At 36.9% G+C, this 24,021-nt stretch overlaps 1 protein-coding gene across 14 annotated transcripts in view; it reads left to right on the forward strand.

Moving 5' to 3' along the window:
* The window catches only part of PROM1 (prominin 1), a 71,694-nt gene that overhangs the window by 37,567 nt on the left and 10,106 nt on the right, over positions 1 to 24,021 (forward strand). For 9 of the 14 annotated variants that reach the window (XM_049791794.1, XM_049791804.1, XM_049791766.1 and 6 more), the window contains 15 exons: positions 3,367 to 3,487; positions 6,822 to 6,885; positions 9,206 to 9,295; positions 9,967 to 9,990; positions 10,620 to 10,837; positions 11,252 to 11,326; positions 12,576 to 12,639; positions 14,420 to 14,579; positions 16,639 to 16,791; positions 17,618 to 17,741; positions 18,165 to 18,268; positions 18,688 to 18,772; positions 20,136 to 20,282; positions 20,560 to 20,631; positions 23,244 to 23,336. In XM_049791794.1, coding sequence (XP_049647751.1) covers positions 3,367 to 3,487; positions 6,822 to 6,885; positions 9,206 to 9,295; positions 9,967 to 9,990; positions 10,620 to 10,837; positions 11,252 to 11,326; positions 12,576 to 12,639; positions 14,420 to 14,579; positions 16,639 to 16,791; positions 17,618 to 17,741; positions 18,165 to 18,268; positions 18,688 to 18,772; positions 20,136 to 20,282; positions 20,560 to 20,631; positions 23,244 to 23,336 — 1,594 coding nt within the window. The remainder of the gene's footprint in view (positions 1 to 3,366; positions 3,488 to 6,821; positions 6,886 to 9,205; positions 9,296 to 9,966; positions 9,991 to 10,619; positions 10,838 to 11,251; positions 11,327 to 12,575; positions 12,640 to 14,419; positions 14,580 to 16,638; positions 16,792 to 17,617; positions 17,742 to 18,164; positions 18,269 to 18,687; positions 18,773 to 20,135; positions 20,283 to 20,559; positions 20,632 to 23,243; positions 23,337 to 24,021) is intronic. The other 5 variants (XM_049791832.1, XM_049791849.1, XM_049791813.1 and 2 more) reach the window with 1 other exon arrangement.

Consider the following 24,021-nt stretch of genomic DNA (forward strand, 5'->3'; position numbering starts at 1 on the left):
CATTTTTTATACATGAATGTTGTCCTCCAAAGTAGGATTCTATTGCTAAAGAGCACAGGATGTAGAAATAATGTATCAAATAGCCAAGTAGGTTTGATATTCCAAAATTATCATTAGGACAATTATGTGCTTTTCTTCAAAGGTTAACTGAGAGTTTAGAGATAGAGACCTGCTATTACATCTTATTTCCTAGTCATCTGCAAGCTTAGGCAAACACATGTTTTCTCTGGGAAAGAAATGTAATTTCATTAATTCCTGTACATTGTAAAGGCAAGGTAGGGACCACTGATTTTTAAGAAAGCATACATTGCAATACCAAATTTAATCCTGGTGATAGAAAGTGTCCTGGCTATTGGATAGAAAAACACGTAGTCAGTTTTCTGTCCTGCCAAGAGAGCTTGTGCTGAAAGTTCTTTCTTGAGTTGTGGATGTTATTATGTATGAAGTGAGGGAAAGCCACGTCTGAAGGAAGGTAATGATACTTGTGTCTTGGCAAGTACCTCATGCAGACTTCATAGAAGTCCTCTTGGCTTTCTGAGATTGATAGTGCGTGTTGTTCAGAACCTGGGAATCAGCATTATCTGAAAGAATTGGTGGTAAAGTTGGTACAGAAATCTCTAGCCCATTATTTTCTTAAATTCATTAGCTAGTAGTGAGGAAGGTGACAGTCTTCCAATATGTAAATCTGTACAGGGTTTCTATCCTGTGACTTGAAATTATTTGCAAGCACAGCTAAAGGCAAAGCTTGCCCCCCACCTCCCCGCAACTGGATTAGTAACATTTATATTAGCCTGTGAAACCTGACAAGAAATTGAGTGTGGAATACCTGCCTCCTGAAGAGAAGAGACTGTTTAAACAGTTCTCTAATCTGTTACAGAAAAGGCATGTCCTTTTTATTCCTGCTTTATGGCTTTCTCCTTGTAGCTGCTTATTGAATGTTGACTCAAGGCTGAGTTATGTAATAAATAGATTTTTCTTCTCTCATGTTGTGTGTTTGTTTGGTTACATTCCGAATGTAGTCGCAATTGTTCCAAGTCCCTTGTCTGCTTAAAGCATCTCTGCTATCTTGTTTCCTCCCACTCCTTCCATTTAGGAGACTGAAGAGAAAAATGATCGTGTTCAAGTCTTACAAAGTGCTGTTTTGTTAGCTTCCAGTTGACCTTTCTGCTCTGTGAGCATAACATTGAAAGGACATAAAAATGCAGCTGCCCAAAGAACAAGGATGTTGTTATAAAACTCTGAACCTCAGAGTGATATACAAATGTTTACTTTTCCTGATAGATTGAGATAGTTTGTCTTCTGATGTAAAGAAAAAAAATTTAAAAACAATTACCATCACTGTAGAGTGAAAAGAAGAAATGTATTACATGTGTCCAAAGTGAAACCACTTCTGCTTGTGCTGAAAGTTTCAGTTTCTTGGCATTTTATGCATTCTGAGTTCTCATTCCATGGGTGGTAGCTGATGATAATGGCTGTTCAAGTGTTGGTCATAGTGGAAATAAAACTATGCCATTTGCTCTTAGTTAAATAAGTAGTAAGATAAATGTTGGTGTCCCTTTGTTCATTAGTGACTTCTGGGAAGGTAGTTACGAGCCAGTTTTGAAGACACAGCTGTGAAATTTTGGGTAGGGAAGCAACCTCTTTATGTCAGACTCTGTCATCCTGTTTTGAATATTTTTGGATATTGAGAAAAATGAAGTGATCCTAATAGACCAGCACCTGTAGCATATAGTCTTGCCATCTCTCCCTGTATCGTGCTCTGACATCAGAATTTTCCTACTGAGAGTGCTTTTCAGAGCAGCAAAAAGTCTTGTACTTGAGACCAGTTTTACTGGGAGAAAAAGCCTTTACATTGTTTGGGAAAGCTAAAATAGGAAAAGCAAAATAAACATCAACATTTGGGTTTGGATCACTGATAAGAAGAGACGAGCATCATCAGGGTGTTTGCTCCTGTCTTGCCAGGATACGCAAATCATGCTATTTTAGGTACCCATTTACTTTCTACCATCTCATTTCTCATTTATGTGGCTGTATTATGGCTTCCTTTGAACATATATTCTTTGGAGCAAGAATTATACTTGCCCCCACTGGGAGCCTGGTATGGGTTTTCTCTAAGTCTTATTTAAAAATACTAGTATTTAGGTCTTCTTGACACCCCAACTCAGGAAGTTTTGACAGTCTGGGAGGAGTACCAGTACCATTTGTGTTAGTGACTCCCTTCTGTTGTTTGGATGTCTGTAATGGCCTTTCAGGGTACCGCCTCTCTAGTATTGAGCTGTTGTACTACAGTGCAAAGTAAGAGACTGAACAAATGTGCCATGCAGGAATTGCCTGCAGTGCACCTGACTGCAGCCTCTAGGCAGTGTTTGCCCTTTAGAGATGTATCGTGCCTGTGTTAAATGAATCTGTGCTGTCTACCAGTTAAATCTGCAGAAAGTTAGTGCTTAACCCATCGAGTGGGTTTGTAGTCAGCCTGCTTTTGAGGCTATTACCACTCTGGTGGTTACTTTTCATTTTTCTGGTGCTTGTCTGAAAGGTTAGCTGTTGTGAATATGAGGTGTTTAAAAACAAAAAGTCATCCTTCTGTCTAAGTCTATTTCATACCTAAACTGAACAAAAAAAATAAGGATCATGTATGCTAAGAGAGCTTTTGAAGCCTCTCATGGGACTTTTAATTGCCTTTTTACTTACTGTTTGTGCAGATCTGCCACGCTGTAATTAGAATTTTACAGTGGGGAATGATCAGATAGAAAATAATCAGCAGCAGTGCTGACTGGAAGTCTAGCTCACTTTCTGCCTTTTGTTTTAGTATCAGGAAATGCTTATATATTATTTTAGCATTAATAGGGACTATTCATGTGCTTTTAAAAGATCTATGCAATTATGTAAATAAATAGGGCCATTGTGAGTAAATGTTGCTGAAGTTTTCAAATGTGAAATGTTCCTTTTCACAGTTAGCTTATGAGCATTTGCTTGTAGCCCTGTCAAGGTTAATGATACTTGTAAAAGAGCCTAACTTTTCTAAGTTTCATACAATTTACCTAGGCTATACACATCTTCTGACAGCATCAGTGCAAATGGATAAGTAGTTGTACATTAATAACTTCAGAAAACTTTTGGTTAACATCACTTTTTCCTTTCTTTATTTGAATTAATAGTACAACATCAGCCCTTATGGCCCATTTCTCTAGTCTGCCTTGTGGTGCATGTAAGAAATTGTAGTAAGAAAAAGTAAATGTGTAAATTTATGGAGACCTTTATTTTAATAATGTTGACTCTTTTGCTGTAATTTTTTTGGTTCTGTTTTATGTCAGAATGGGCATTTACAGTAATAAAGAAATATCTATTATCTGTATTTTTTTGTAGTGTTGGAGTGCTCTGTGCATATGCTGCCAACCAGCATTTAACTAACCAAGTCCGAGGAGCAAAGAAACTGGTTAATAGTAATTTTAAAGATCTGAAAATTTTCCTTAACGACACTCCAGCGGTAAAGAGTTTTTTTCTTTATGGGGAATGGGGGTGGGAGGGAAGAGGTGTAAGTAAGAAGTATGGCAGAAAATAATTGTTTCTTTCTGTTTGATATAAATCACACCTGCGGTATTTTGTTTATTCTTTGTGTGTCGGTCTCATGAAGTAGGATAAATGATGCAAGGTAAGACATTTTCACACAGCAGTAAATGTTACCCTGATGGATCAGCATTCTCTGAGCAACTTTTGAGCTGTACTCCTGGAGTATGCTGCGGTGATGCTTGTAGGCCCTTTTCCTCCTACTGAACTAGTGTAGGTCACTAGCAGAAGATGAATCATTTGGAAAAATGTGGTTTTAAAAGGAATACATATTAAAAAAAAAAGATCTTGCATGAAAACTTGGATTCCTTATTGCTCTTTCCTGTTTCCTTGTATTTTGGACTTACTGGTATGTGCTCTGGGACTGAGCTACAACAACTTCTTTTCTGGAATAGTTTTGACTGTTTTTTCTTTAAACCAGTGACATACTGTGCCATACTGAGCAGGCCTTCTCTCCTTTTTACTTTCAAACTTTCCTTGAAGTTCCAAAAGCAGTGCTCTGCATATCTTTTTTGCACTGAAAGAAAAAAAAGAAATGTTAGTAAGGAAGACTTGGAAACTTTCCTGTGTACAAATTTCAATTCTTTATGGATTAGGAGGAAAAAGTGCAACAGTCCTATTACCTTGGCTTTTGTTAATTTTAATGAATTAAATTTAATTGATCTGTTTTACTTCCACATGACTGGTGAGTTAGAAATAGGTGGAATTCACACAGTTAGGTGGGATCCACGAGTATGGTAGCATCCCAGTCACAGCAACTCTGGCCTGTGTTTCTGCTGACAGGGATGTATGAGAACAGGAGACATCCGGGGGATGCCATTAAATGTTTCCATATCTGCGGTTGTTCCCCATACAGTTATTCGTTTGCGCATGGTGTTGTGACAGTCTGGTGATGGAGGTATATGGCAGGAAGTGGAGATCACACGAACAATCTCTCTCTTGAAATGGAGTGCCCTTTGTCAGTCTGAAGCTGATTCAAGGCACAGAAAGATGTAATCCAGTTGCATCAGAAACCACTAGACTCCCCTTCACAGCATGCTGAGTGCCAACAATAGGAAATGTCAGACTAGAATATCTATTACGTAGAAGTAACTATCCTAACAGAGGAAAAAAATAGACTCTAGCTAAAAAGTTAATAAAAATGCCTGAATTATTTCATTTAAAAGTGTCAGGACTTGAACACTTGTACCAGGAGTTCCTCAAAGTCTCACTTGGGTATAGATTTGTAGTTTCTATGCAGGATTATTAATTTTTCTTTTTTTAGACTTGATGACAATTAATGATGCAGTCATCAGATATATCTTCTAAGTTATTTTGTGAGACAAGATACATGAGTATCACGTATACACACATTTGTAAGAATTCCTTGAAGATAGGAGAAGGACTTCAGCTTCTTGGAAAAAAAATTGTAGAATCCAACTAATTGGCCATAAAGCTCTGAAATCCTAACTGATGTCCTTGACTCATCAGTATGAGGTGTACAGCATATAAGAGGATTTGTAAAAAGAAGTCACATATTAAGAGTTCATGACATAGAAGATTTGCAGACTATGAGTATTGAGTGATAACACTATTAGTTATACAGAATCACCTTTTGTCTGTGACACCGCTGGAGACAATGCAAAACCTGTAGCCCTGCAAAGTTTTAGTCCTTAGGTTAGCCTACGAAGACAAAACAAGTCAACAAAAATATACCTACAGCCTTCTTAGTAAGAAACACTCAATTTTTTTCTCTGTTTTTACAAAAAGGAGGTCTGGCTCATAGTTTCTCATTTAATGACATCCACTGCTGTATGATTGATAGGTTGGTTTGAGCGTGGTTTTTTGTCTGTTATTTTTTTTCTTTACTCCACAGAAAGTTTGAGACTGCAAGCCAGGTACACTTTGGTACACATCTGAGTCACGTTTAAAATTGGAAACCCATTTGTCAAGTGTATTAACTTTTACATTACTTTAACTCAATTGGGGTAGGATTTGTAATGCATTATTTTAAACATGCAGAAATCAGTGAAGGTTATTTAACATTTTTTCGAAATTAGTATAGTAAGATTTCCACTTGTGTCATGGTTTAACCCCAGCCAGCAACTACCATGCAGCTGCTCACTCACTTCCCCCCCCCACCCGGTGGGATGGGGGAGAAAATCAGGAAAAGTAGTAAAACTCGTGGGTTGAGATAAGAACAGTTTAATAGAACAGAAAAGAAGAAACTAATAATAACACTAGTAAAATGACAACAGCAATAATGAAAGGATTGGAATGTACAAATGATGCGCAGGGCAATTGCTCACCACCCGCTGATCGACACCCCACCAGTCCCTGAGCGGCGATTCCCCCCTCCCTCAGCCCCCCTTTCCCAGTTCCTATACTAGATGGGACATCCCATGGTATGGAATACCCCGTTGGCCAGTTTGGGTCAGCTGCCCTGGCTCTTGTCCTGTGCCAGCTTCTTGTGCCCCTCCAGCTTTCTCGCTGGCTGAAAAATCCTTGACTTTAGACTAAACACTCCTGATCAACAACTGAAAACATCAGTGTTATCAACATTCTTCACATACTGAACTCAAAACATAGCACCGTACCAGCTACTAGGAAGACAATCAACTCTATCCCAGCTGAAACCAGGACAACTTGAGATGGTCTTTGATAGCCTTTTGTCCAAACCCAGGATCTGGTGATAACTAAGCTGCTGGTTTAGATTGTTATGGTGTCTTGGTAGAGCTCAAGTTGTAACTGGGCCAAACCCACCTGCGGGTAGGGAAAATCATTTGCATTAAGACAGACCAGCCAGCTCCTTCCTGCAAGAGAACTTCTGAGAGGCTGCCCAGATACAAGCCAATCTCATTGGTGAATTGCTTCAAAATTACCACCCCATCAACTTGCCACATGTCTCTCTGTGAAGGAGGAACTAATGCCACTAGAAAATCAAGCAACGGCGATGAAGATATGCAAAACCTTGCTGGCCTGACTGACTTGAAGCTTTTATAAGGCCACAGTTCCTGCTACTTAACACTTTTAAGCTGAATCATTTACCTCAGAGATGTTCCAATTAAGTAGATTTCCCAATTAAACACATCTTTTATTTTGTGCAGTTCTGCCAAGCAAGGTTTTAAAATATTAAGTTAACTGAAAACAGTAGAGAGTCAGGATTCTGGGGGTTTGCACAAATATTTTGATTGTTTCAAAGTGGCACTCTGACTCATTAAAAATGGTATGTTTTTCCAATTATTTTAATAGGTTTTTTATCATCTTCTTTTCAGCAAATTGACTACTTGGTGAGCCAGTACAACACCACTAAGGATAAAGCACTGTCTGACCTAAATAGTAAGTACTTTGATTTAAAGGGGGTTAGCGATGTATATTTAAAGACTTCAATAAGATGATGTAAATAGCTCATAATGCAAAGTGAAACTTTATTTATGAGAACATGATTTTCAAGCAGAAGTGCTGTTCTCAGTGGTAAATGAGACTAAAACCTAAAATTCTTTTCACATAAAATGTCTCGGAGCTGGTATAATGCATATTATTCCCTGAAAAAAAGTCTTTTTTAAAACTGCTTATACAATAAGTCAGGCTAATATTTTTTTTTTCTGTTTTATACTTCATTAGCTGCTAATACTTAATGCTTTTTTAGAATATTATTTCTCAGTTTTTAACTGTGGAGCCAAATGTCAAGGAATAGAGCTACTAACTGTTGTGATGGTTCCAATAAGTGAGATATCTCTGTGTTTGTTTATTTTTGTTGTTATACCTTTGTCCTCTACTCAGCTAGAAGTTGAGGTATAAGCTTATCTTCTTTCTAAAGCTGCTTAACGTATTTGCCATTTCAGAATCAGCAGCTGAAGAGAAGGAGATGAAACTTAAAATACAAATGCTGCACTTTCCTCCTGAGTGCAGTTACAATACAAGGCATCACCTTTAAAAGCTTTTAGTACACAGAAACAACCAAACCACTGATTTTTTTTTTTTTTTTTTAAATTTAAGCATCACTTTCCAAAACTGATAAAAGAAGGGGCCAACCACATCCACTGCAGATTAGACTTCAAGAAGCATTATTAGCAGGTGTAAATAAATCTGTACAGGTCTGCATTTCAGACTGAAGTGAAATACAGAAATACCAAACCCCATTTTAAACAGGATTGTTGGTGAGATCAAACTATGCAACTGTGGCAACATGCCACTTATCATAAATTGACTTATTGTACCCAGAATCTATGCTTCTCTCTAGGTTTAAAACATATTTTAAAGGTAGTTTTTAGTGCAGCCAGCTCAGCATACCCTGAGGTCAATGTGTCTTGTCTATATGAGGCTACTAATGCATTTTGAACATGCTTGCAAAAGTAGTAGTACACTAGTTAAATAGGCTTCCTACTTAATTCTAGGCAGGAATATTCTGGTCTAAAAAAAGTGTGTCATCTTTAAGTCTCCAATAATAATAATGATAATAAATTGACATCTGCATTTCAAGTACTAGCTTGTAGCTTCCCAGGTAATCCAAACTGAAATTTCAAATTAAATATTTGTTCTCAATGCCAATTTAATATGTTAGTTAACAGGAACCTAGCTCAATCTGTGATGAGAGTGCTCATCAATAACTAAAACCAGAATTAAATGTGTGACACCTGGGGATAAAAGGTTTTCATTCTAAGGGAATCAACAGTAGCATAAACCTTGAGAGAAATGTAGATGAGTTCAGTTTGCCCACCCTAAGGAAATGGTGAAAAGTGATTTCTGCTTTATAAAAATTCTCATCCCAAGCCAGACATGACACTGCTGACAGTAATGGATGCTTCTGTACCGTGCAGTATTCCCATTTCATCAAGACCAAAAAACTCAAAAAGCTGTTTACCGTGACCTGAAAATGGAGGGGACCCAGGGACTACCTAAAGGATATGTTACATTAAGATACTTCACCAAACTGTGCTTGGCGTTTGACTGTCTTCTTGCTAACTAAGCTTCACTTCTGTTTGTGGGCAGTGAGACAGGATGGTTTGGAGGTGGGGATAGCTATTGGTAAGCATGAAGCCAGTGCTGTGAGCATCAGTGCTGAATGCACTGCATGAGGGGGCAGGAACTGGAGACACATGCTTAACACACTGAAGGGATTTCAACAGAGATGGCTGGCAGGTCTGGATTGTGGGTGACCTTGACATTGCTGGATACATGAGGAACAGGAGAAAGGAAAAGAATCCATTTTCTTGTTTCTCATGAACTGTGAAAACATAGTATGTAGTGAAAGAGTATGCCACAAAATTCCTGTCTGGATGTTGGACCTCTTTAAGATAGATTGGGGGGGGGGGGGGGGGGGGGGAAATCTGTTTCCAAAAAGTAGTAAATGCAATGAAATTGATATTTTGGAGTCTGTTGAAACGTTATGTGTATTTACCAATACAGTTGAGTGCTAGTGAATATGCTCTGCCATATTATGATTTATTGCTTTCATTTATAGGCCTATAGCTAGCTAAAGGAGAAGTGTGTTCCTGCGTTGTCTTCTGTCACTAAGTTCTGACTGTCAGGCCTTGGAGAAATTTTAATAATATATGTATACTTTGTTAAGTAAGAGTCTGATAGCACCTATGCTAAGAGGTAGTTTAAATTGAACTACTGTGTAATGTTTTTTTTTTTTAATCTCTCCATACTACAGATGTTGGACCTTTGCTTGGAAGTAGAGTTCAAGAACAGCTGGGGAAAGAAGTACGTCCTGCACTTGATGCAGCTCTGACAATGGCAGGAGGTAAAAATGTACATATTGTTGTATTAATGTTCTGTTGTCATGGTAAGCAGACATCGTCTTTCTAGTGCACAGTATGGGATGGCTTTATGCAGTACCATGATTCAACTTGCCATTTTTTTTACATGCCTTGATGTTTCTTTTAAAGTGAGGATTTCAGATATTTTAAGGCTTATAAATACATTTAAAAACTAAATCAAGATTTGTGTGCTATTGTTGATACCTAGTTTTAGCAGTCGTTGGAGAGAGATGAAATCCAAATTCCCTGCTCCAGGTTGTTGTTCCTTTCCTTTGAATGTAAGGGAGACTAGGAAAATTCTGCTTTAAGAGCTGTGTATAGGTCTTTGCAGGTTAGTCTTTGACAGGTCCAGGAATGCACATGCAGTGGACTCATCCTGTACACTGCCAAGCTTATTATAAGATTGCTAACCATCATTTCTTCATTGCATCTGAGTTTAGCATTGCTCATGCTTAGTTCTGTCTCCCTTTAAAGAAAATATTCCTTTATTATTTTTTCTGTTCAAGGCTTTTTTCAGGAATCAGGTACAGCTTATAGAGCAAAGGGGAAGGCATCTGTGAAATTCAGTCACTTTTGTTTTTTTACCCATTAATTCTTTCTCATTCACTTGTCATCATTCTCCTTTTTTGCTTTATTTCTCTTATTTGTCTTGAAGTCAAAGTGGAAAGGGCTATCAAAGGTAAAAAACATGATAAAACCTTGTGTTGTGTAAAGTGCACTTTATTTTTGTAATTTACATATTTTTAGTTGTATCTGTGTGTTTTTTTGTCTACTAAACACCTGTTCAGTGGTTTTTTGTTTGTTTGTTTGGTGTGATTGTGATGAAATCTAAAGCCAGACAGTGTTGAACACTCATTAATGCTTAGCTGATGCAACAGCCCCTTCATCTTGCAGCTACTTAATTTGTGAGTTGGATTATAAACAGAATACTGAAAATACTGTTCTGTGGATATGGTCTTTCTTTTAATTTCTCATGACCAAGTGTTAAAGTTCGTTTTACTGAAACCACTGAGTAAGGAGAGGTAGGGAAAGGGTAGAAAAGAGTAATCTAGGGAGTGGAGAGAATCTCAATAAAAGTAGCCTGAGCACATTCATTTGTTTGTAGGAAAACATGAGTGACGTATTTTTATGTGCAATAAATACGTATTTTGTGCTAGAGGATTTTTCTGGGAAGGAGGCAGGGTAATTTAAGTCAGTATCGTTAAGAATATCATAACATTTACGCATGTGCACATTCTCTTCATATCTATCTATAGACTAGTTTCTAACTAAAGTTTGGGTTTTTTTTAAAACTTCACATCCTTGCAGCCATCAGAGAAACAAAGGAAGCACTGGAAAATGTGAGTGTCTCTGTAGAGGTTTTGCAGGAGGGAACAGAGAGGCTTCATGCAAACTTGACAGATGTTAAAGTGCATCTAAGCAACACCCTCAATGATTCTGCATGCTCTGCAGCTCAGGCTGCCTCAACTTGCAATATCATCAGGAATTCATTAAATCAACTGAACATCAATGCCAATTTTAGTGGGGTAAGATCTTATTTTTCAGACTTTTAAAGTATGATTGCCTTGAATAAGCCCAGCAGTATTTCTGCAGTTAATGGCTCAATGTGTGCTGTCACTTGTGAGATAAGTGACCTTCCCTTATTCTGTGTTTCTGGGTAATTCCAGTCACTGTTTTCCTCTTCTGCATAGAAGAGGATAAAATGTGTGTCAGGCGGCTACATTAAAGTGCTGCTCTGGGCAGTGAAATAATCTGCCCTCCCAAAAATGCTGAGGTTAAGCTTTGCTTTTGTACAGCAAAGGTTTCAGGAGTGTGCTAGAAAGATTATACTACAAATTATCTTTCTAGTTTCTTTACCCTCTCTCCTATCTTTTGAAAAACTTAGTAAATTAGCAAGACTACTACTTTGATGTGACTCAGGAATACTTTTTGCTTCCTAGTTGCCAGGAGTGAGCTCACAGCTTGCGAAGGTTAACGATGTCCTTAAAATAGACCTTTCTAGTCTGGTTCAAAAGGTATGTTTCTTGACAGGCTTGTAAACTGTTAATTAATAAACTGGGATACTTGAATATCACTTGTTTTCCCTTGGCTTTCTCAGGCAGAATACTCTTGTTCCTGCCTCATCCTGTCTCATGGTGAATATCTCTCCTTATTATTCCATTGTTTGGCCAAGACTTAATATTTGAAAGTATATTTTATATGCTTTATTATGATTTATTATGATGTATAAAGTATGCTTTATATCCCCAGGATACTACAGGTCAAAAATGTATTGCTAATTGTCTGCTTGAAAGAAGAATCCTCAAAAAACCAAAAAAGCAGAAACATGGGATCTACTAGCATGATCTATATTTTTTGGTTCAAACTAAAAAAAAAAAAAGTAAATTTACGCTCTCCTAATTAGTTGTATTGTATTCCAGCTATTTTGAAATATCTTTCAAATTCTTTATGTGCATATTTGATATTTAATCTGGTGCGATGGACCTCATGTGATTACTATTAGTATTTCTGCAAGACTATCCAAAACCCACCATGATTTTCAGTGAGAAAAAAATGGCTTATTTTGAGCAGTTTAAAAATCTAGCAATTTGAAAATGTTTGCTAGGAATAGAAGGCACTTTCTGAAACCAAAGGCTGTGTAGGAGACTTAGACCCTGCTTGCTTCTGAAGTGGTCAGGCCTGCAGGAAGTAAGACTTCAGGCATTCACTGCAGTGGCTTCTCCTTCCTGTCCAGATGAGCTACTGAGCTTGGTCCCCATGGTTTAGACCCTTTCTTTCCCCTCCTCACTGAAGAAAGCATTGCAATGTCTTCAGAGGCAGTTGGATTTCATTGTTTGTAACATGCATTTCATGTTAAGAAAGCACAGACTTACAAAGAGAAGGTGTTTGACTGGTACACAGTAAATCCTTTCGTTTAGTGAGTCTTCGCATGTATGTTCTCAGTTCTATATGAGATAGATCTGACAGGCAACAGCAATATAAAGTTTGAGATGATTGTGGCCAATGCATGTATATTTAAATTTGGATATATTTTTTTTCTTTTCCCCAAGGAATATCCTGGAGAGCAAACTGAATCTGTAATATACTTGAGTTCCTATTTTGCTTTGACCTTTTCTAACGTGCAGGGATAAAAATGTATTTTTCATAGCATTACCACGTATGTTTTAGCATGTTTATACTTCTACTCCGTGTATAAAAGGAAAAAAATTGCAAGTAATTTGGCAATGAGAAACTTACTATAATTTTTCCAACTTCTATTATTAGGGTTATGCAGCATTTAATGATACGCCAGACTTAGTGGTGAATCAAACCAGGAACATTTTATCAGGTGAGGACAAACTACCTTTTCACTTTGATTGTTTAATTTTGATGTTTTCACATTACTGACGTTTTTATTTTCTTTTATTGATAATATATTCTCTGGTCTAAAGATCATTAAAAAAGGAAATGCAAAATGTAACTTTTTTTTTTAATTTGATGCAAGAAAACCCCACAGAAAGCAACTGTTACTTAATGAGGACCCAAAATTAAATCTAAAAATAGACCATACAGTATTTTATAGAGTAGTTTTATCTGTTAGGCGTTTAACTGCTCAAGTAACGAGAAATCTTGGGATCCCAACTGCACACTGATGCTTTATTTGGTTGAAAAGCTGATTTTCCTTGACCAGTGTGTCTGACATATTTAGGAGCGTGATGTTAAAAAAAATGAACCCGCCTGCTGCTGTATTAAAATGTAGTGGATGGTGAACGGGAGGTAAACGTAGCTTTAAGGATAATTTAAATGTCTGTCTTAATTGTTTTGTTACTTGGGCTTTACTCTTCGACAGTACCTGGACATTTGATAAAATGTAGTATAGTGTATGTATACTAATCTGTTTTAATTTTTGTTCTTGCATTGTGGACCTCTTCTGCATATATAAACAGCTGTTCCTTGTAAGTTTTGGGGTTTTTCTTATTTTTTTTCTTCCCTTTTCCTGGGCAAAATGAAACACAGTATGTATATAAGCATAGCATACTGTGTGAACTTGCTGAAAAAGAGCCAGTTTTCCAAAACTGATGTTATGCTTTTTATTAGGAAGTCTAGTGCAGATTTAGTCATTTTCAGTATCTGCTGATATGCATGAACACAGACAGGCCATCTTAATTTATCTATTTATAAATTGTTGGGGTTTTGTTTTCATAAAAACTGAGTTTGAGTTACAAAGCAAATAAAAAAATTGGTTTACTAGAAAAAAATTGCATTTATTTGTAAACTTATAAAAGAAGGGTGTTTTGGTACCTGGTTGAATTTAGAAGTGTAAACATCAAAACAAACAGCCAAAAACTTGTCCAGCTGTTGTTTGAGAAAAAGGAAGGTGTTGCCTACTACCAAATAGCAACCTATAGTTATACATTCTGCTGTTTCAAGTGTGTTCCAAGTTGAAAGAAGGGGAAGAGTAAACAGAAGCTGCATTTTACAAATAGGCAATATGTATAAGTGAATTAATCATGTCTTTGTGTATTTAAATAGTGTGTATCTAAACTGTAAGTATAGTGTAGCATGTTTGTTCATAATTTGAGGAAAAAAATGGCTTAATTGATCATTATCTCAAGAGTGTTGCTAACTAATTGGAATGAATTTATTTTAAGTAGTCTTTTTTAATAAGATCGAAAAGAACTAGTATAGATTCTCAGTATAGGCAGTCTAATTTCTTTCAAAGCGTTGTATTCCCAAGGGAAGGAGTTTAAATAGATTTTGATCTTCTTCGTAAACTTAGTGGCTAATTGTCTTGCTCAGCGTTACCATTTGCAATATTGCATGAAAAGCAAGATTTAAGCTGGCTAGATAAAAAGTGACACATTCATTATAACAAAAGGAAAGAGAGAACTCTGGCTCGACATCTACATCTTTCATCATTAAACTGAATGCTAAAAATAAAGTGAGCGTTTTAAAATGCCATTGTGTTACTTTGACGCTCAATGTTTTTGTTGCCTGCTTGTCTGTTCCTCACGCTTGTCTTCATGGCTTGCTTGTTACATGTGGCAAATGGCTTAATAGCATTTTATAATGCATACATGGAATGTAAATTTCTTCTCTGTAACAGTGCAATATGCTTATTCTTTTAGATATCAAAAACGTGCTGGAATCCATTGGTTCAAATATCACTACCTTCACAAAAACGCTTCCTGTTCAGAAGATTTTAGCAGATTTGACAATATATCTTACACAGAGTGAAGCGTATGTTCAAGATTATTTTCCAGTAGTGGAGCAGTACGATTTCTACAGGTATGTACAGGAAATAAGGCAGGAGTGAAGTGCTACCTGTTGTTAATATTTTGTAACATTTTAATGTTCTGTAAAAGCAATTAAACTATTAATGGTGAACACAGTGAAACAAAGATGCTATAAGGCAATTGCTTGTTACTGGCATTTTGGTAAAAGCCAAAACTGCAGCTAATCAACAACAGGGTGCTGTTCCACTACAGAGCAAGAGATAGTTTCTACTCTGTAGGCCCTCCGGTCTTTTTCAGGAAGGATAGATATAGATAGATGTCGAAGATGTAATGCATAAAGGAATGGATTGTTTCACAATGCCAGGATGTTTTCTTACTTAGGTCTTCTTTTTGCTGAGTTGCAAGTGGGTTGCAAGAGCATAGAACTGGAGAGGTCTTGGAGCCAATCCCTTTTTATTGCACCCTTTCTACCACAGAGGAACAGTAGCCGGGATTCTGTTTCACACCTTGTAAATCTCTGCGCACCCATGCTTGTTCCTACTGGTGTAGTACTTGCCCTTGTGAATGCATGAGTTGACTGTACCTTGAGAAAAACATATTCTTCCTATTTGAGACTTGTGTGACTCCTATAATTGAGTAATAATCTCATATTTTGAAGCATAAAGCTTTTCATTTCATACTATTTAACTTTGTCCAGATTTAGTCATTTCAGTCCTCAAGCTCATCAAATTCTTCCTATGTTTTGTCACTTCAGTTGATCCTATAATCAATAATTGCTTCCTCCTTTTTGTCATAATCAGTTTTACTGCTATAGAATGAGTGTGCTAATAGCTTTAATGCAATGTTAAAGTGAGCAGAAGACTGAACTTTAAGAACCTTACTTATAACCTTACCTTTAGGCCATTACTTATCTGGCAGTTTTTGTGGTCTGCGTTAATTTGACAAATTTATCAATATTTTCTTTGAAGCTCAGATTACATTTAACTGAACAAATATATTGCTTCGTTCTGCTACAGTATGCCTCTGTTAATCTTGTATTTAGATTCAAAAAAGTGGAGAAATACTTCTCATCTACTTGGCATTTAAATAGCCGTTCTTGTCAAACCTGACCTAGTAGTACTTCAAGTACAGATGAAACCAACAAGCTTGTAGGTGTCCAAATTATTTTCTATCCATCCCTTTCTTAATTACAGGTGCATTATTTGTAGTCCTTAATAAGTATTCTTTTACGAATGTGCCTCTCGGCATTAATGTTTTTCTTTCTCTTTATTGGCTGTGCATATCCATTACGATATTCCTTTTTTGGATTTTTCTGGTTCCTGCTTTCTCTCTACAAAGGTACAGGGAGGAGGAAAGTTGGACTTAAGAAATATAAGCTGGGAGAAGTGATGACAAAAGGAAGAGTAGAGGGAATTGGGAAAGGGTGAAAGGCTAGAATGAGATATAAAATGTGTGAATAAATGGATGTGCTCCAAATAAGTGGGCAGATAGAACTGTTCTGTGATTTAATTAATAAAAATGAAAGTTCAATTCCTATCCAAGATCTTTCTCCTGACCAAGTTCCATTAACTGCTCCATACACTGAAAGCGTTCCAGCACAGACGCAAGCCTAAGTTTTAATGGCCTTAAATACAGTTATTTTGAATTATAAGCCTAACACACTGTGTGCAAAAAGTAGTAAGCCTTATGGTAAGAGTAATTATGTACTTCATGCCCAATGGCCAGTCCACATGTATAAATTTCTCCATTGCTTCTTGAATAAATTACTGTTTGAGCATCTGCCTCCCCATAGTCATTGTTTTCTCCACTTGGAGCACTTCGACACTTCTGTACAGTCCACCTGCAGTAACTGGGGTTGGGAATGCCTTGTTCCTGTGATGTTTGTTCCCCAACCCTCCAGTCGCAGCTGTCTATAATCCAACAGTGATTATGTTCTGGCCCAAAATACATGCTAGTGTAGGAAGAGCACTTTTTAATTGCTAACACTTGTTGCTCAAACAGAACTGTGAGTGGGCCAGTTGGAAATACAGTCTTGCCTGATGTATTCTGCAGGTCTCCAGTGTGTTCTTTGCATGCTAAAAACCAAGCACTTTGGCTTTTATTCCCCTTAGGTGGCTGGGTTGTCTCATTCTGTGCTGCATGGTGGTCCTGATTCTGGTCTTTTACTATCTTGGATTGCTGTGTGGCACCTGTGGTTATGATAAACATGCTTCTCCAACAACCAGAGGCTGCATCTCCAACACTGGAGGAAACTTTCTTATGGCGTAAGTTTCACTTACTGGTGAAAAATAAAATAAAGGTACCCATAGAAGGTTGTTTTTATTGATTTTGAAGGACATATGCATGAAAAGAATTTTTTGTTGCCTATGTGCTGAAAAAAATAGAACAATAATAAATATTGATCTTGCATACTTCCACTGAGGGACTTGGGGATTTGGGGTTGCTCTATCATTGAGAATAATAGCTGAAGGATAAAACCTGTGATTCTGCTGTTTTAAGGTAAGTGCTGTAGCTAATGAATTTCTATGTAAGCCCATTTGGAAATTGCAAAAACCGGGAACAGATAATTGAAAATGTAAAAGGAATTCATAGCTTTTTAGTACAATTAAGCATTTGCTCAAAAGAAAAAAAAAAAAGTTATGCAAGGAGGCAAACACTTGACTTTCTCAGAGCACTTTAGGAGGTTTAGGGTTGCTCTTGGAAATTCCCAGTAGTGGTTTAATGTCATTTCTGCTGGGTGCAAGAGGCAACTGCATCTGAAATCTGTCTAAAACTCTTTTGAGAGCGCAAGGCTAGAGATTTGAATTTAAAGAAGAAAATTGTATGCTTTTGTGGCTCTTAAACTTAACTCTTAAAAGAGTTTGCACACCCAACGTGAGCATTTTAGATGCACTTTAGCTGAAGGCTTTACAGGGCTGAAACATAAAATGTTTCAGAGGGCAAGAACACATTTGGAAAATGGAAGTATTTCAACCATCTACCAGTTTTCATATTTCTTACAGCTGCTAAATGTTGGCTTCACTGTTGCCCCAAGTATATATACTTTGTTCTTAAAAAGCAAAAACTTAACTCAACTTATTTCTTTTTCAGTGGTGTTGGATTCAGTTTTCTTTTCTCCTGGGTGCTGATGATTGTAGTGGCGCTTACTTTTGTCACAGGTGGAAATGTAGAAAAACTGGTCTGTGAACCCTTTGAAGATAAAACTTTATTCAAGGTGAAGTTATTCAAGTTACTAAACAATGAATAGAATCCCCATGAGTGCCAATGGACTTGTCAGTTATGTATGGCATATTATTTTTTATAGGACACTTCAAGTGAGTTTGGATCTGGTTTTACTTTCCCCTTACACACCAAATAGACACATTCATCCTTTCTTGATTTAATTTGCTTTACAGTATAAATACTGCATGCCTGTCTTCCTTCGGAGATAAATTTTTCTGTGAGTCAGCATTTCTTGGTGATGTGGAGCTTTAATATTCACTTTCTGCACCAGAGAGGTTGAATTTGCTGGTTTGCTTGTATTTCCATTAGTGGGTGATAAGCTTAGATGTGGGTACGTGTCAAAAGATTGTGTATGAATAAATTACTGAATTGAAAACTCGGAATTGTAGTAACATTACTGAATTTTGTCTTCTAGGTTTTGGATACTCCCTACTTACTAAATCAACACTGGAAAAACTATCTTTCTGGCATCCTGTTTAAAAATCCAAATATTAACTTGACTTTTGAAAAAGTGTACAGGTATTGAAGTTATGGTCAACACTTAATTCAATTTATACATATTGGTTTTGTGGTATCTTCCATGCTTCATATTTCAAGCACATGCAAAAATCACATGAGTTCCAGAAGACATTCTGATTTTCTAGGGCATCACTAGCAAAAGCAATTTTCTCCTATATATGAGTTATTAGAGGTGCTCTTGGCATAGTATCGTATAACAATATGAATTGAGCTCTTTGATAAAATATTTTGCGTCTTTGAGACCAACAGAAATTGTTAATTACTCGCTTTCTTATAGACTAAGCTTCAAAAAAATATAGCCAAAACATATTTTTTAAAGGTCTGATTTTCTTAGAATGTGAAAATATTGTGAATCATTCTCTTAACACTTGGTCCTCAAGGTGGTTTTTTGGCTGATGTATGTATTTTTATTTTTATAGTGATTGCAAGGAAAATAAAGGAATTTATACTTCCCTTCACCTAGAACACCTGTTCAATATCAATGAATTTCTAAATATTAGTATGGTAGGTAAAGAAAGTATGGGTGAGTGCCTGATTGTTTTTGAAGGATGGAGAGGTGTTTACTCTTAAACACAGTATAGCATGTCTGGGTTTTATGGGATTTTGATTTTTATATACAATATGTCCTGCAAGAAGGCAAGAACTGTCCAAACTAATTTGAAGGAAAGAAATCTATTTACAAATAATACGTTCTTTACCAGTGTCAGTGGGTCATGGAAGGTTTTCTGATGTGCTTTTTTTATGGGTGCTGATAATAAAGTTGTTTTTAATTTTGAAACTTGCATAGAAGGCTCAGATCTAGCATCTTGCAAAGGCTGCTTATGGTGTTTCATGACTGTAATGCTCTTTATATAAATGCCTTTCTTTGTGTGTTCTCTTCTGATTCCAGTTAGGTTTATATTCATCCAGGATATGATATGCTGTGCTCCTAAGAATGGTTCTGATTTTGGTGGGCAGGGGTTGGGATAAAATAAAATCTTTTCAGTTAACCTGTAATAATATATGACTGCATTGTCATTACATGACGGCGCTAATTTTGGGGTTGCCTATAATATTGATCTTCACTACAGCAACCCCTAGGGGATCTGTGTTCCATTCTGCCAGGCACTGTACCCACACTTAAGAGATACAGTCCCAGCCCCAAATAATATAAAATTGAAATAAACAGGGAAGATTCACTAGAGGGAAAATTATTTTGAGTTTCCACAACAGACTAATGGTAGAGGCTTGGAAGGAAGTCAGGTTTCCAGATTCCTCATCTCTTGCTCTGCAGCCTGTGCAGGACAGGTAACATTTTAGATTTGGGTGCAGTGCAGGAGGACTTTAGGTAACAATAAGCAAATCATCTTTAAGCACTACTAAACATATTTAGAGGAGTCTCATCCAGTCCTGTAGCCAATACAGCAGACAGTATCTGTCCTGCCACAGCTGAGATACTGAATTCTCTAGGTTTCCTTGATTAGGGCCAGGGGTAGAACTTAAAATTTTTTTAAGGATAACATTTCTGGAGGGGGAAGAGAATTCTGTTTTATCTCAGCCTCCTCTTAGGAGGAACTAATATCTATTTAGAGAAGCCTGCTTAAAACATAATGGAAGGCAAGTAATTCATTGGTATGAAAGATGCATAGGTAGGTTAGAACATGGCATGGCTAGACTGCATGGATGCTGCAAGGAAGGGAAGAACATTACCTGGTGGGTTCTACCAAAGTTAATCGAATTAAAGTGATGTAAGCAAAAATCAATGTATGCTTCTTCATGGAAGTGATGAGTCAGCAAAAGCAAGATGCTTTGGGCAGCAGGGCTGGGCAATTGAGGAATATGAACTGGGTGGAAACTATTTCTGTGCTTTATTTTGTTTCCCTCTCAGTATACAGAAGATGTAGCACTTAAAATTGAACATATTCAGATAAACCTCAGCAAAATCATTCTGCTGGATGAAATTGGGAAGGAGAATCTTCTGAATTTCAGCTCTTCAGGAATAGAAGGGATAAACTTTGCAGCATATTTGACAGAGGTGAGACTGTAGTAAACTAGAGACATGACTGGGACAAAGCATAAAATGAAATGTTTCTTTAACAATGGGCAAAATGGAGAAAAATCTGCTTTTATATGAAAGGGTGTGTTTTGAAGAATCACAAAACTTGGAGCAAAAGCACTTCAGAAGTTAAGGTCAATAAACATTTAAAGAAATAAAGGGTACACAAAGTAGGTGTGGTGGTAAGTGCAAACAGTCTGTATATGCAATGACAACGTATTCTTTTTCTTTCCCTACTGTCCACATCTTGTTTCAGATCAATAAAAGTGTTACCAAGGTTGATCTTCTGTCATTTGCCAATGACTTAGAAGCAAGAGCAGACCAGCTGGTAAGTTTAATTCACCAATAGAATAATACATAAAATGTATCATTTATATAAGTACAGATACATAGCCAAGTATTTAGACTTCCTATGGGGGAATTCTTGTACTTCAGACACTTACGTACATGATACATTGTCATGTACGGAAAAAATTTCAACAACAATGTTGCATATGAGCTGTATTTTAAATATTGCTAATTATTTATTTTTGTATGCTGTTGTACAGTTTCTGCTTTGAAGTGTAATTTCTTAAATTCCACTGTTTGCTTAAGAATTGAGGGGAATACTCCGAGTATTTCCTGTTATGCTGTCTATATATCAGGGTCCCAGTAGGAAGAAAAATTGGTTAGATCATGATGGAAAAAAATTATTTGAATTAATTTTCTTTCAGTTGGTGAGCAGAAAATTTTGCAATTAGCAATAAAATTAATACTGGGGCAACTCATAAGGGCTCTAATAAGAACTAGGGCTCCATTGTGGAAGGAGAATGCACAAAAGAGATCCTGTCTGCTCTGAAGAGCTTTTTGAATGCAGACACATGGACAATCGTCAGAGGGTATAGCTACAACATTGCCCACAAATGAATCTGCAGAATGACACAGCTGTGTTAACAGATAGTGAAGATCCAGTTGACATGTTTGTATGCATGTCAAGGTCACTCTATATTTATTTTTCAAAATGAGAGTCATAGTTTGGACACTAGATTGGACACTGGCCCAAGACAGATTCCTGCATTGCGATTTAGGAGAAGGAGTTATGCTGCACACATACTGCAATCACTTGGTTCACTAACATGCTGTTTGGAATTTATTGGATATCCATCCCTCCAGGGAGAGGAGGGCACTGGTAGGGGCTCCTGGTGTGTTTGCTCCAGCTTTTTGCTTCATTTAATCACACCTGTTGTGCTTGCATTCATGTCAAGGTTAGGCTGCTGATGGGGTTTTTTTGTATTGTAGTTAGTGTCCTCTCTAAGCACTTAGTGAGCTGCACATTGCCCATTTGCTCATTTAGGTTGTCTGCTAACTTGGACAGATACCGGTAGCTTTCACCACACTTCTATTTTCAATTTTTACTCTGCCATTTTGAAGGTTATACAGGTGGGGAGTTGCTGCTGGTTTGGGGCTATTTTCTAAGTGCAAGCTGAGGTTCTTTAAACATGTTATGTTTTACATAGAATTGCCTTTGAGATGTCTCTTCAAAGGTATATTCTACATAGCTCCATAAAGGAAAATAAATTGTGCTGGTGGATTGGGTTTTCATTATTTTTTGTAATAGAATCTAAAGGAAGCATTAGAATTGAGAATAGGTCAGGCAGAGTAATTTCTTCATATAAAAGACAAAGAAAAATATAATATTAAATGTGTTTACTGTCACAGTGTATGTTTTTATTTCTTTCTTGCAATGCTATTTAGTGCAATCTATGGAAATGTAAACAAACAAACAAACCAAAACCAAACCAAAAAACCCACAACAATATGACGTATTACAAAAGTTGGATTGTTTTCAAATTGATACTGCTTTCCAAGGTTATTTTATAATCCCACTTTGTTATTAGTGATAGCTCTTAAAGTTTACAAGAACAATCAATTTAAAAAATAAAGTAAAAACTGTTGGAATTAATTAATGTTAGGTGTATAGTTTGCATTTTCTGGCACCATGCACAGAATTGAATGTATGTTTTTTACACTGGAAGGAGCAAATGGAATAAAACTTGCATCAAACCAAGGGGTCAGGATATGGAGGATGGAGCAAACCCACAGGTGTTATTCAGTAAGTCAGTTCAGCAGTACAGGAGACAAAGCATCCTGAAGCTGTTCAGTGGCTGCAGCCTGCTACTTACATGAACATTTCACAAGAAGCAAAGACATCTCTGAGCATCGAGGTCTGCTGTTATTACACTACCAAAACGGATTTAGCAGTGTGTATGCAGGGAGCCAAGTGATTTTGCCACCAAAAGGAAGTGGAAAAGAAATGTATTTCTGAGAGCAAAATCAAATTGTACAGTATTTTGCAACAAGTGTGAGCTCCAGACAGGCATTTAGACTTGAAAATCAGGGCACAAACTTGTATCTTCTGACTGAAAGGCAGGAGCTGCAAAAATGAAGAATACCCTTCACAGACCCCTTTCCAAGTTACTGGCTGAAAATATGTAAACTGCTGTGCCCCTCAGAAAGCAGAGACTGCCTCAGGGTGATGTCCACAGTGCCGAAAACAAAAGCAAGTACCCATGACTGGGAAATGCTCATCCCAGCCTAGGTGTCAAGCTGCAGGGTTCTTGCAAAGAAGTCTGGCTTGTGGTGAGCAAGGGGAGATGTGCTCACTCTTCTGTATTTAAAATGACTTAGTGCACCATGTGAAAATTCTTTTCAGTTAAATTTGTGCTGATAATGTTACAGCCAGAAAAGCAGTATAATATATCTGTTTTGGTTGCTGAGGTTTGAATTATTAATATGGTGATTTTTCCCCTTCTTGTGTTGAGGAATTCAGTTTGCCATATCCCATTGTTAGCATCAGCTCTTCTGCAGTGGATGAGTATAATGTGCAACTTTCCTTGTTTTTTGCTTTGTTGGAAAGCTTTGAGACTACTGAACAATACTGCATAATTGCATTTTTTGCAGCCAAAAGGAGCACTGGAAAATGCCTTAAAAGGACACGCAAACAACATTCGAATGATTCATAACCAGCAAGTCGTTCCGCTAGAGCAAGCTATGGTAAAATATTAAAGGAATATTAAAACATATTTGTAGAAAATACGAATCTCTAAATCTCTTAAATACAGTTTAGAAGGCTGGATTTTTGCTACTATATAAGCACAGATCGCACTTCCATTGTGTCAGTGAAGAGTTAACCTGGTTAAAGTATGTGTTTAGTAAATAGTTTTCCTAGTTAAAATACTACTACTTTATAATGTTGTCTAAAATCATGACCTTTTTCTTCGCCATTGTTTTTTCTGTGTCTATTTGTGTTCATATATGAATAAAAGGGGAAGCAAGGGAGAACTTTACAAAATTCTAATCCTAAATCACTGATTTTCTTTTTTGCTTACCATTTGTCTTCAGTAATAAAAGCAGTTACCACTTTCACATTTTATTTCGTGGAGTTAGCAATCACCTAACAGTATTAGAATTGGAAACTTCTGATAATAGTATTTAGAGCCAAAGAAAAATCTTTTCTATTGGTGCTATAAAAGATGTGAAAGGGCTTCCTCTGCCTGATTTTGCCAGGCAGTGATTTGTATAGTATTAAGCTGTGAATCTCATACATGCTAGTTGTTGCTTTTTCCTCTATGTAACATGAAGACTTTCAGTTTGCCCTAGCATCTGATACAGTATTTCTACCCCTATCAAAGCCCTCTTGCAGAAAAGCATTGGATCTTCTGTTCCACTCTGATTCTAT

The sequence above is a fragment of the Accipiter gentilis genome, chromosome 3 (assembly GCF_929443795.1).
Source record: "Accipiter gentilis chromosome 3, bAccGen1.1, whole genome shotgun sequence".
Classification (NCBI taxonomy): Eukaryota; Metazoa; Chordata; class Aves; order Accipitriformes; family Accipitridae; genus Astur; species Astur gentilis.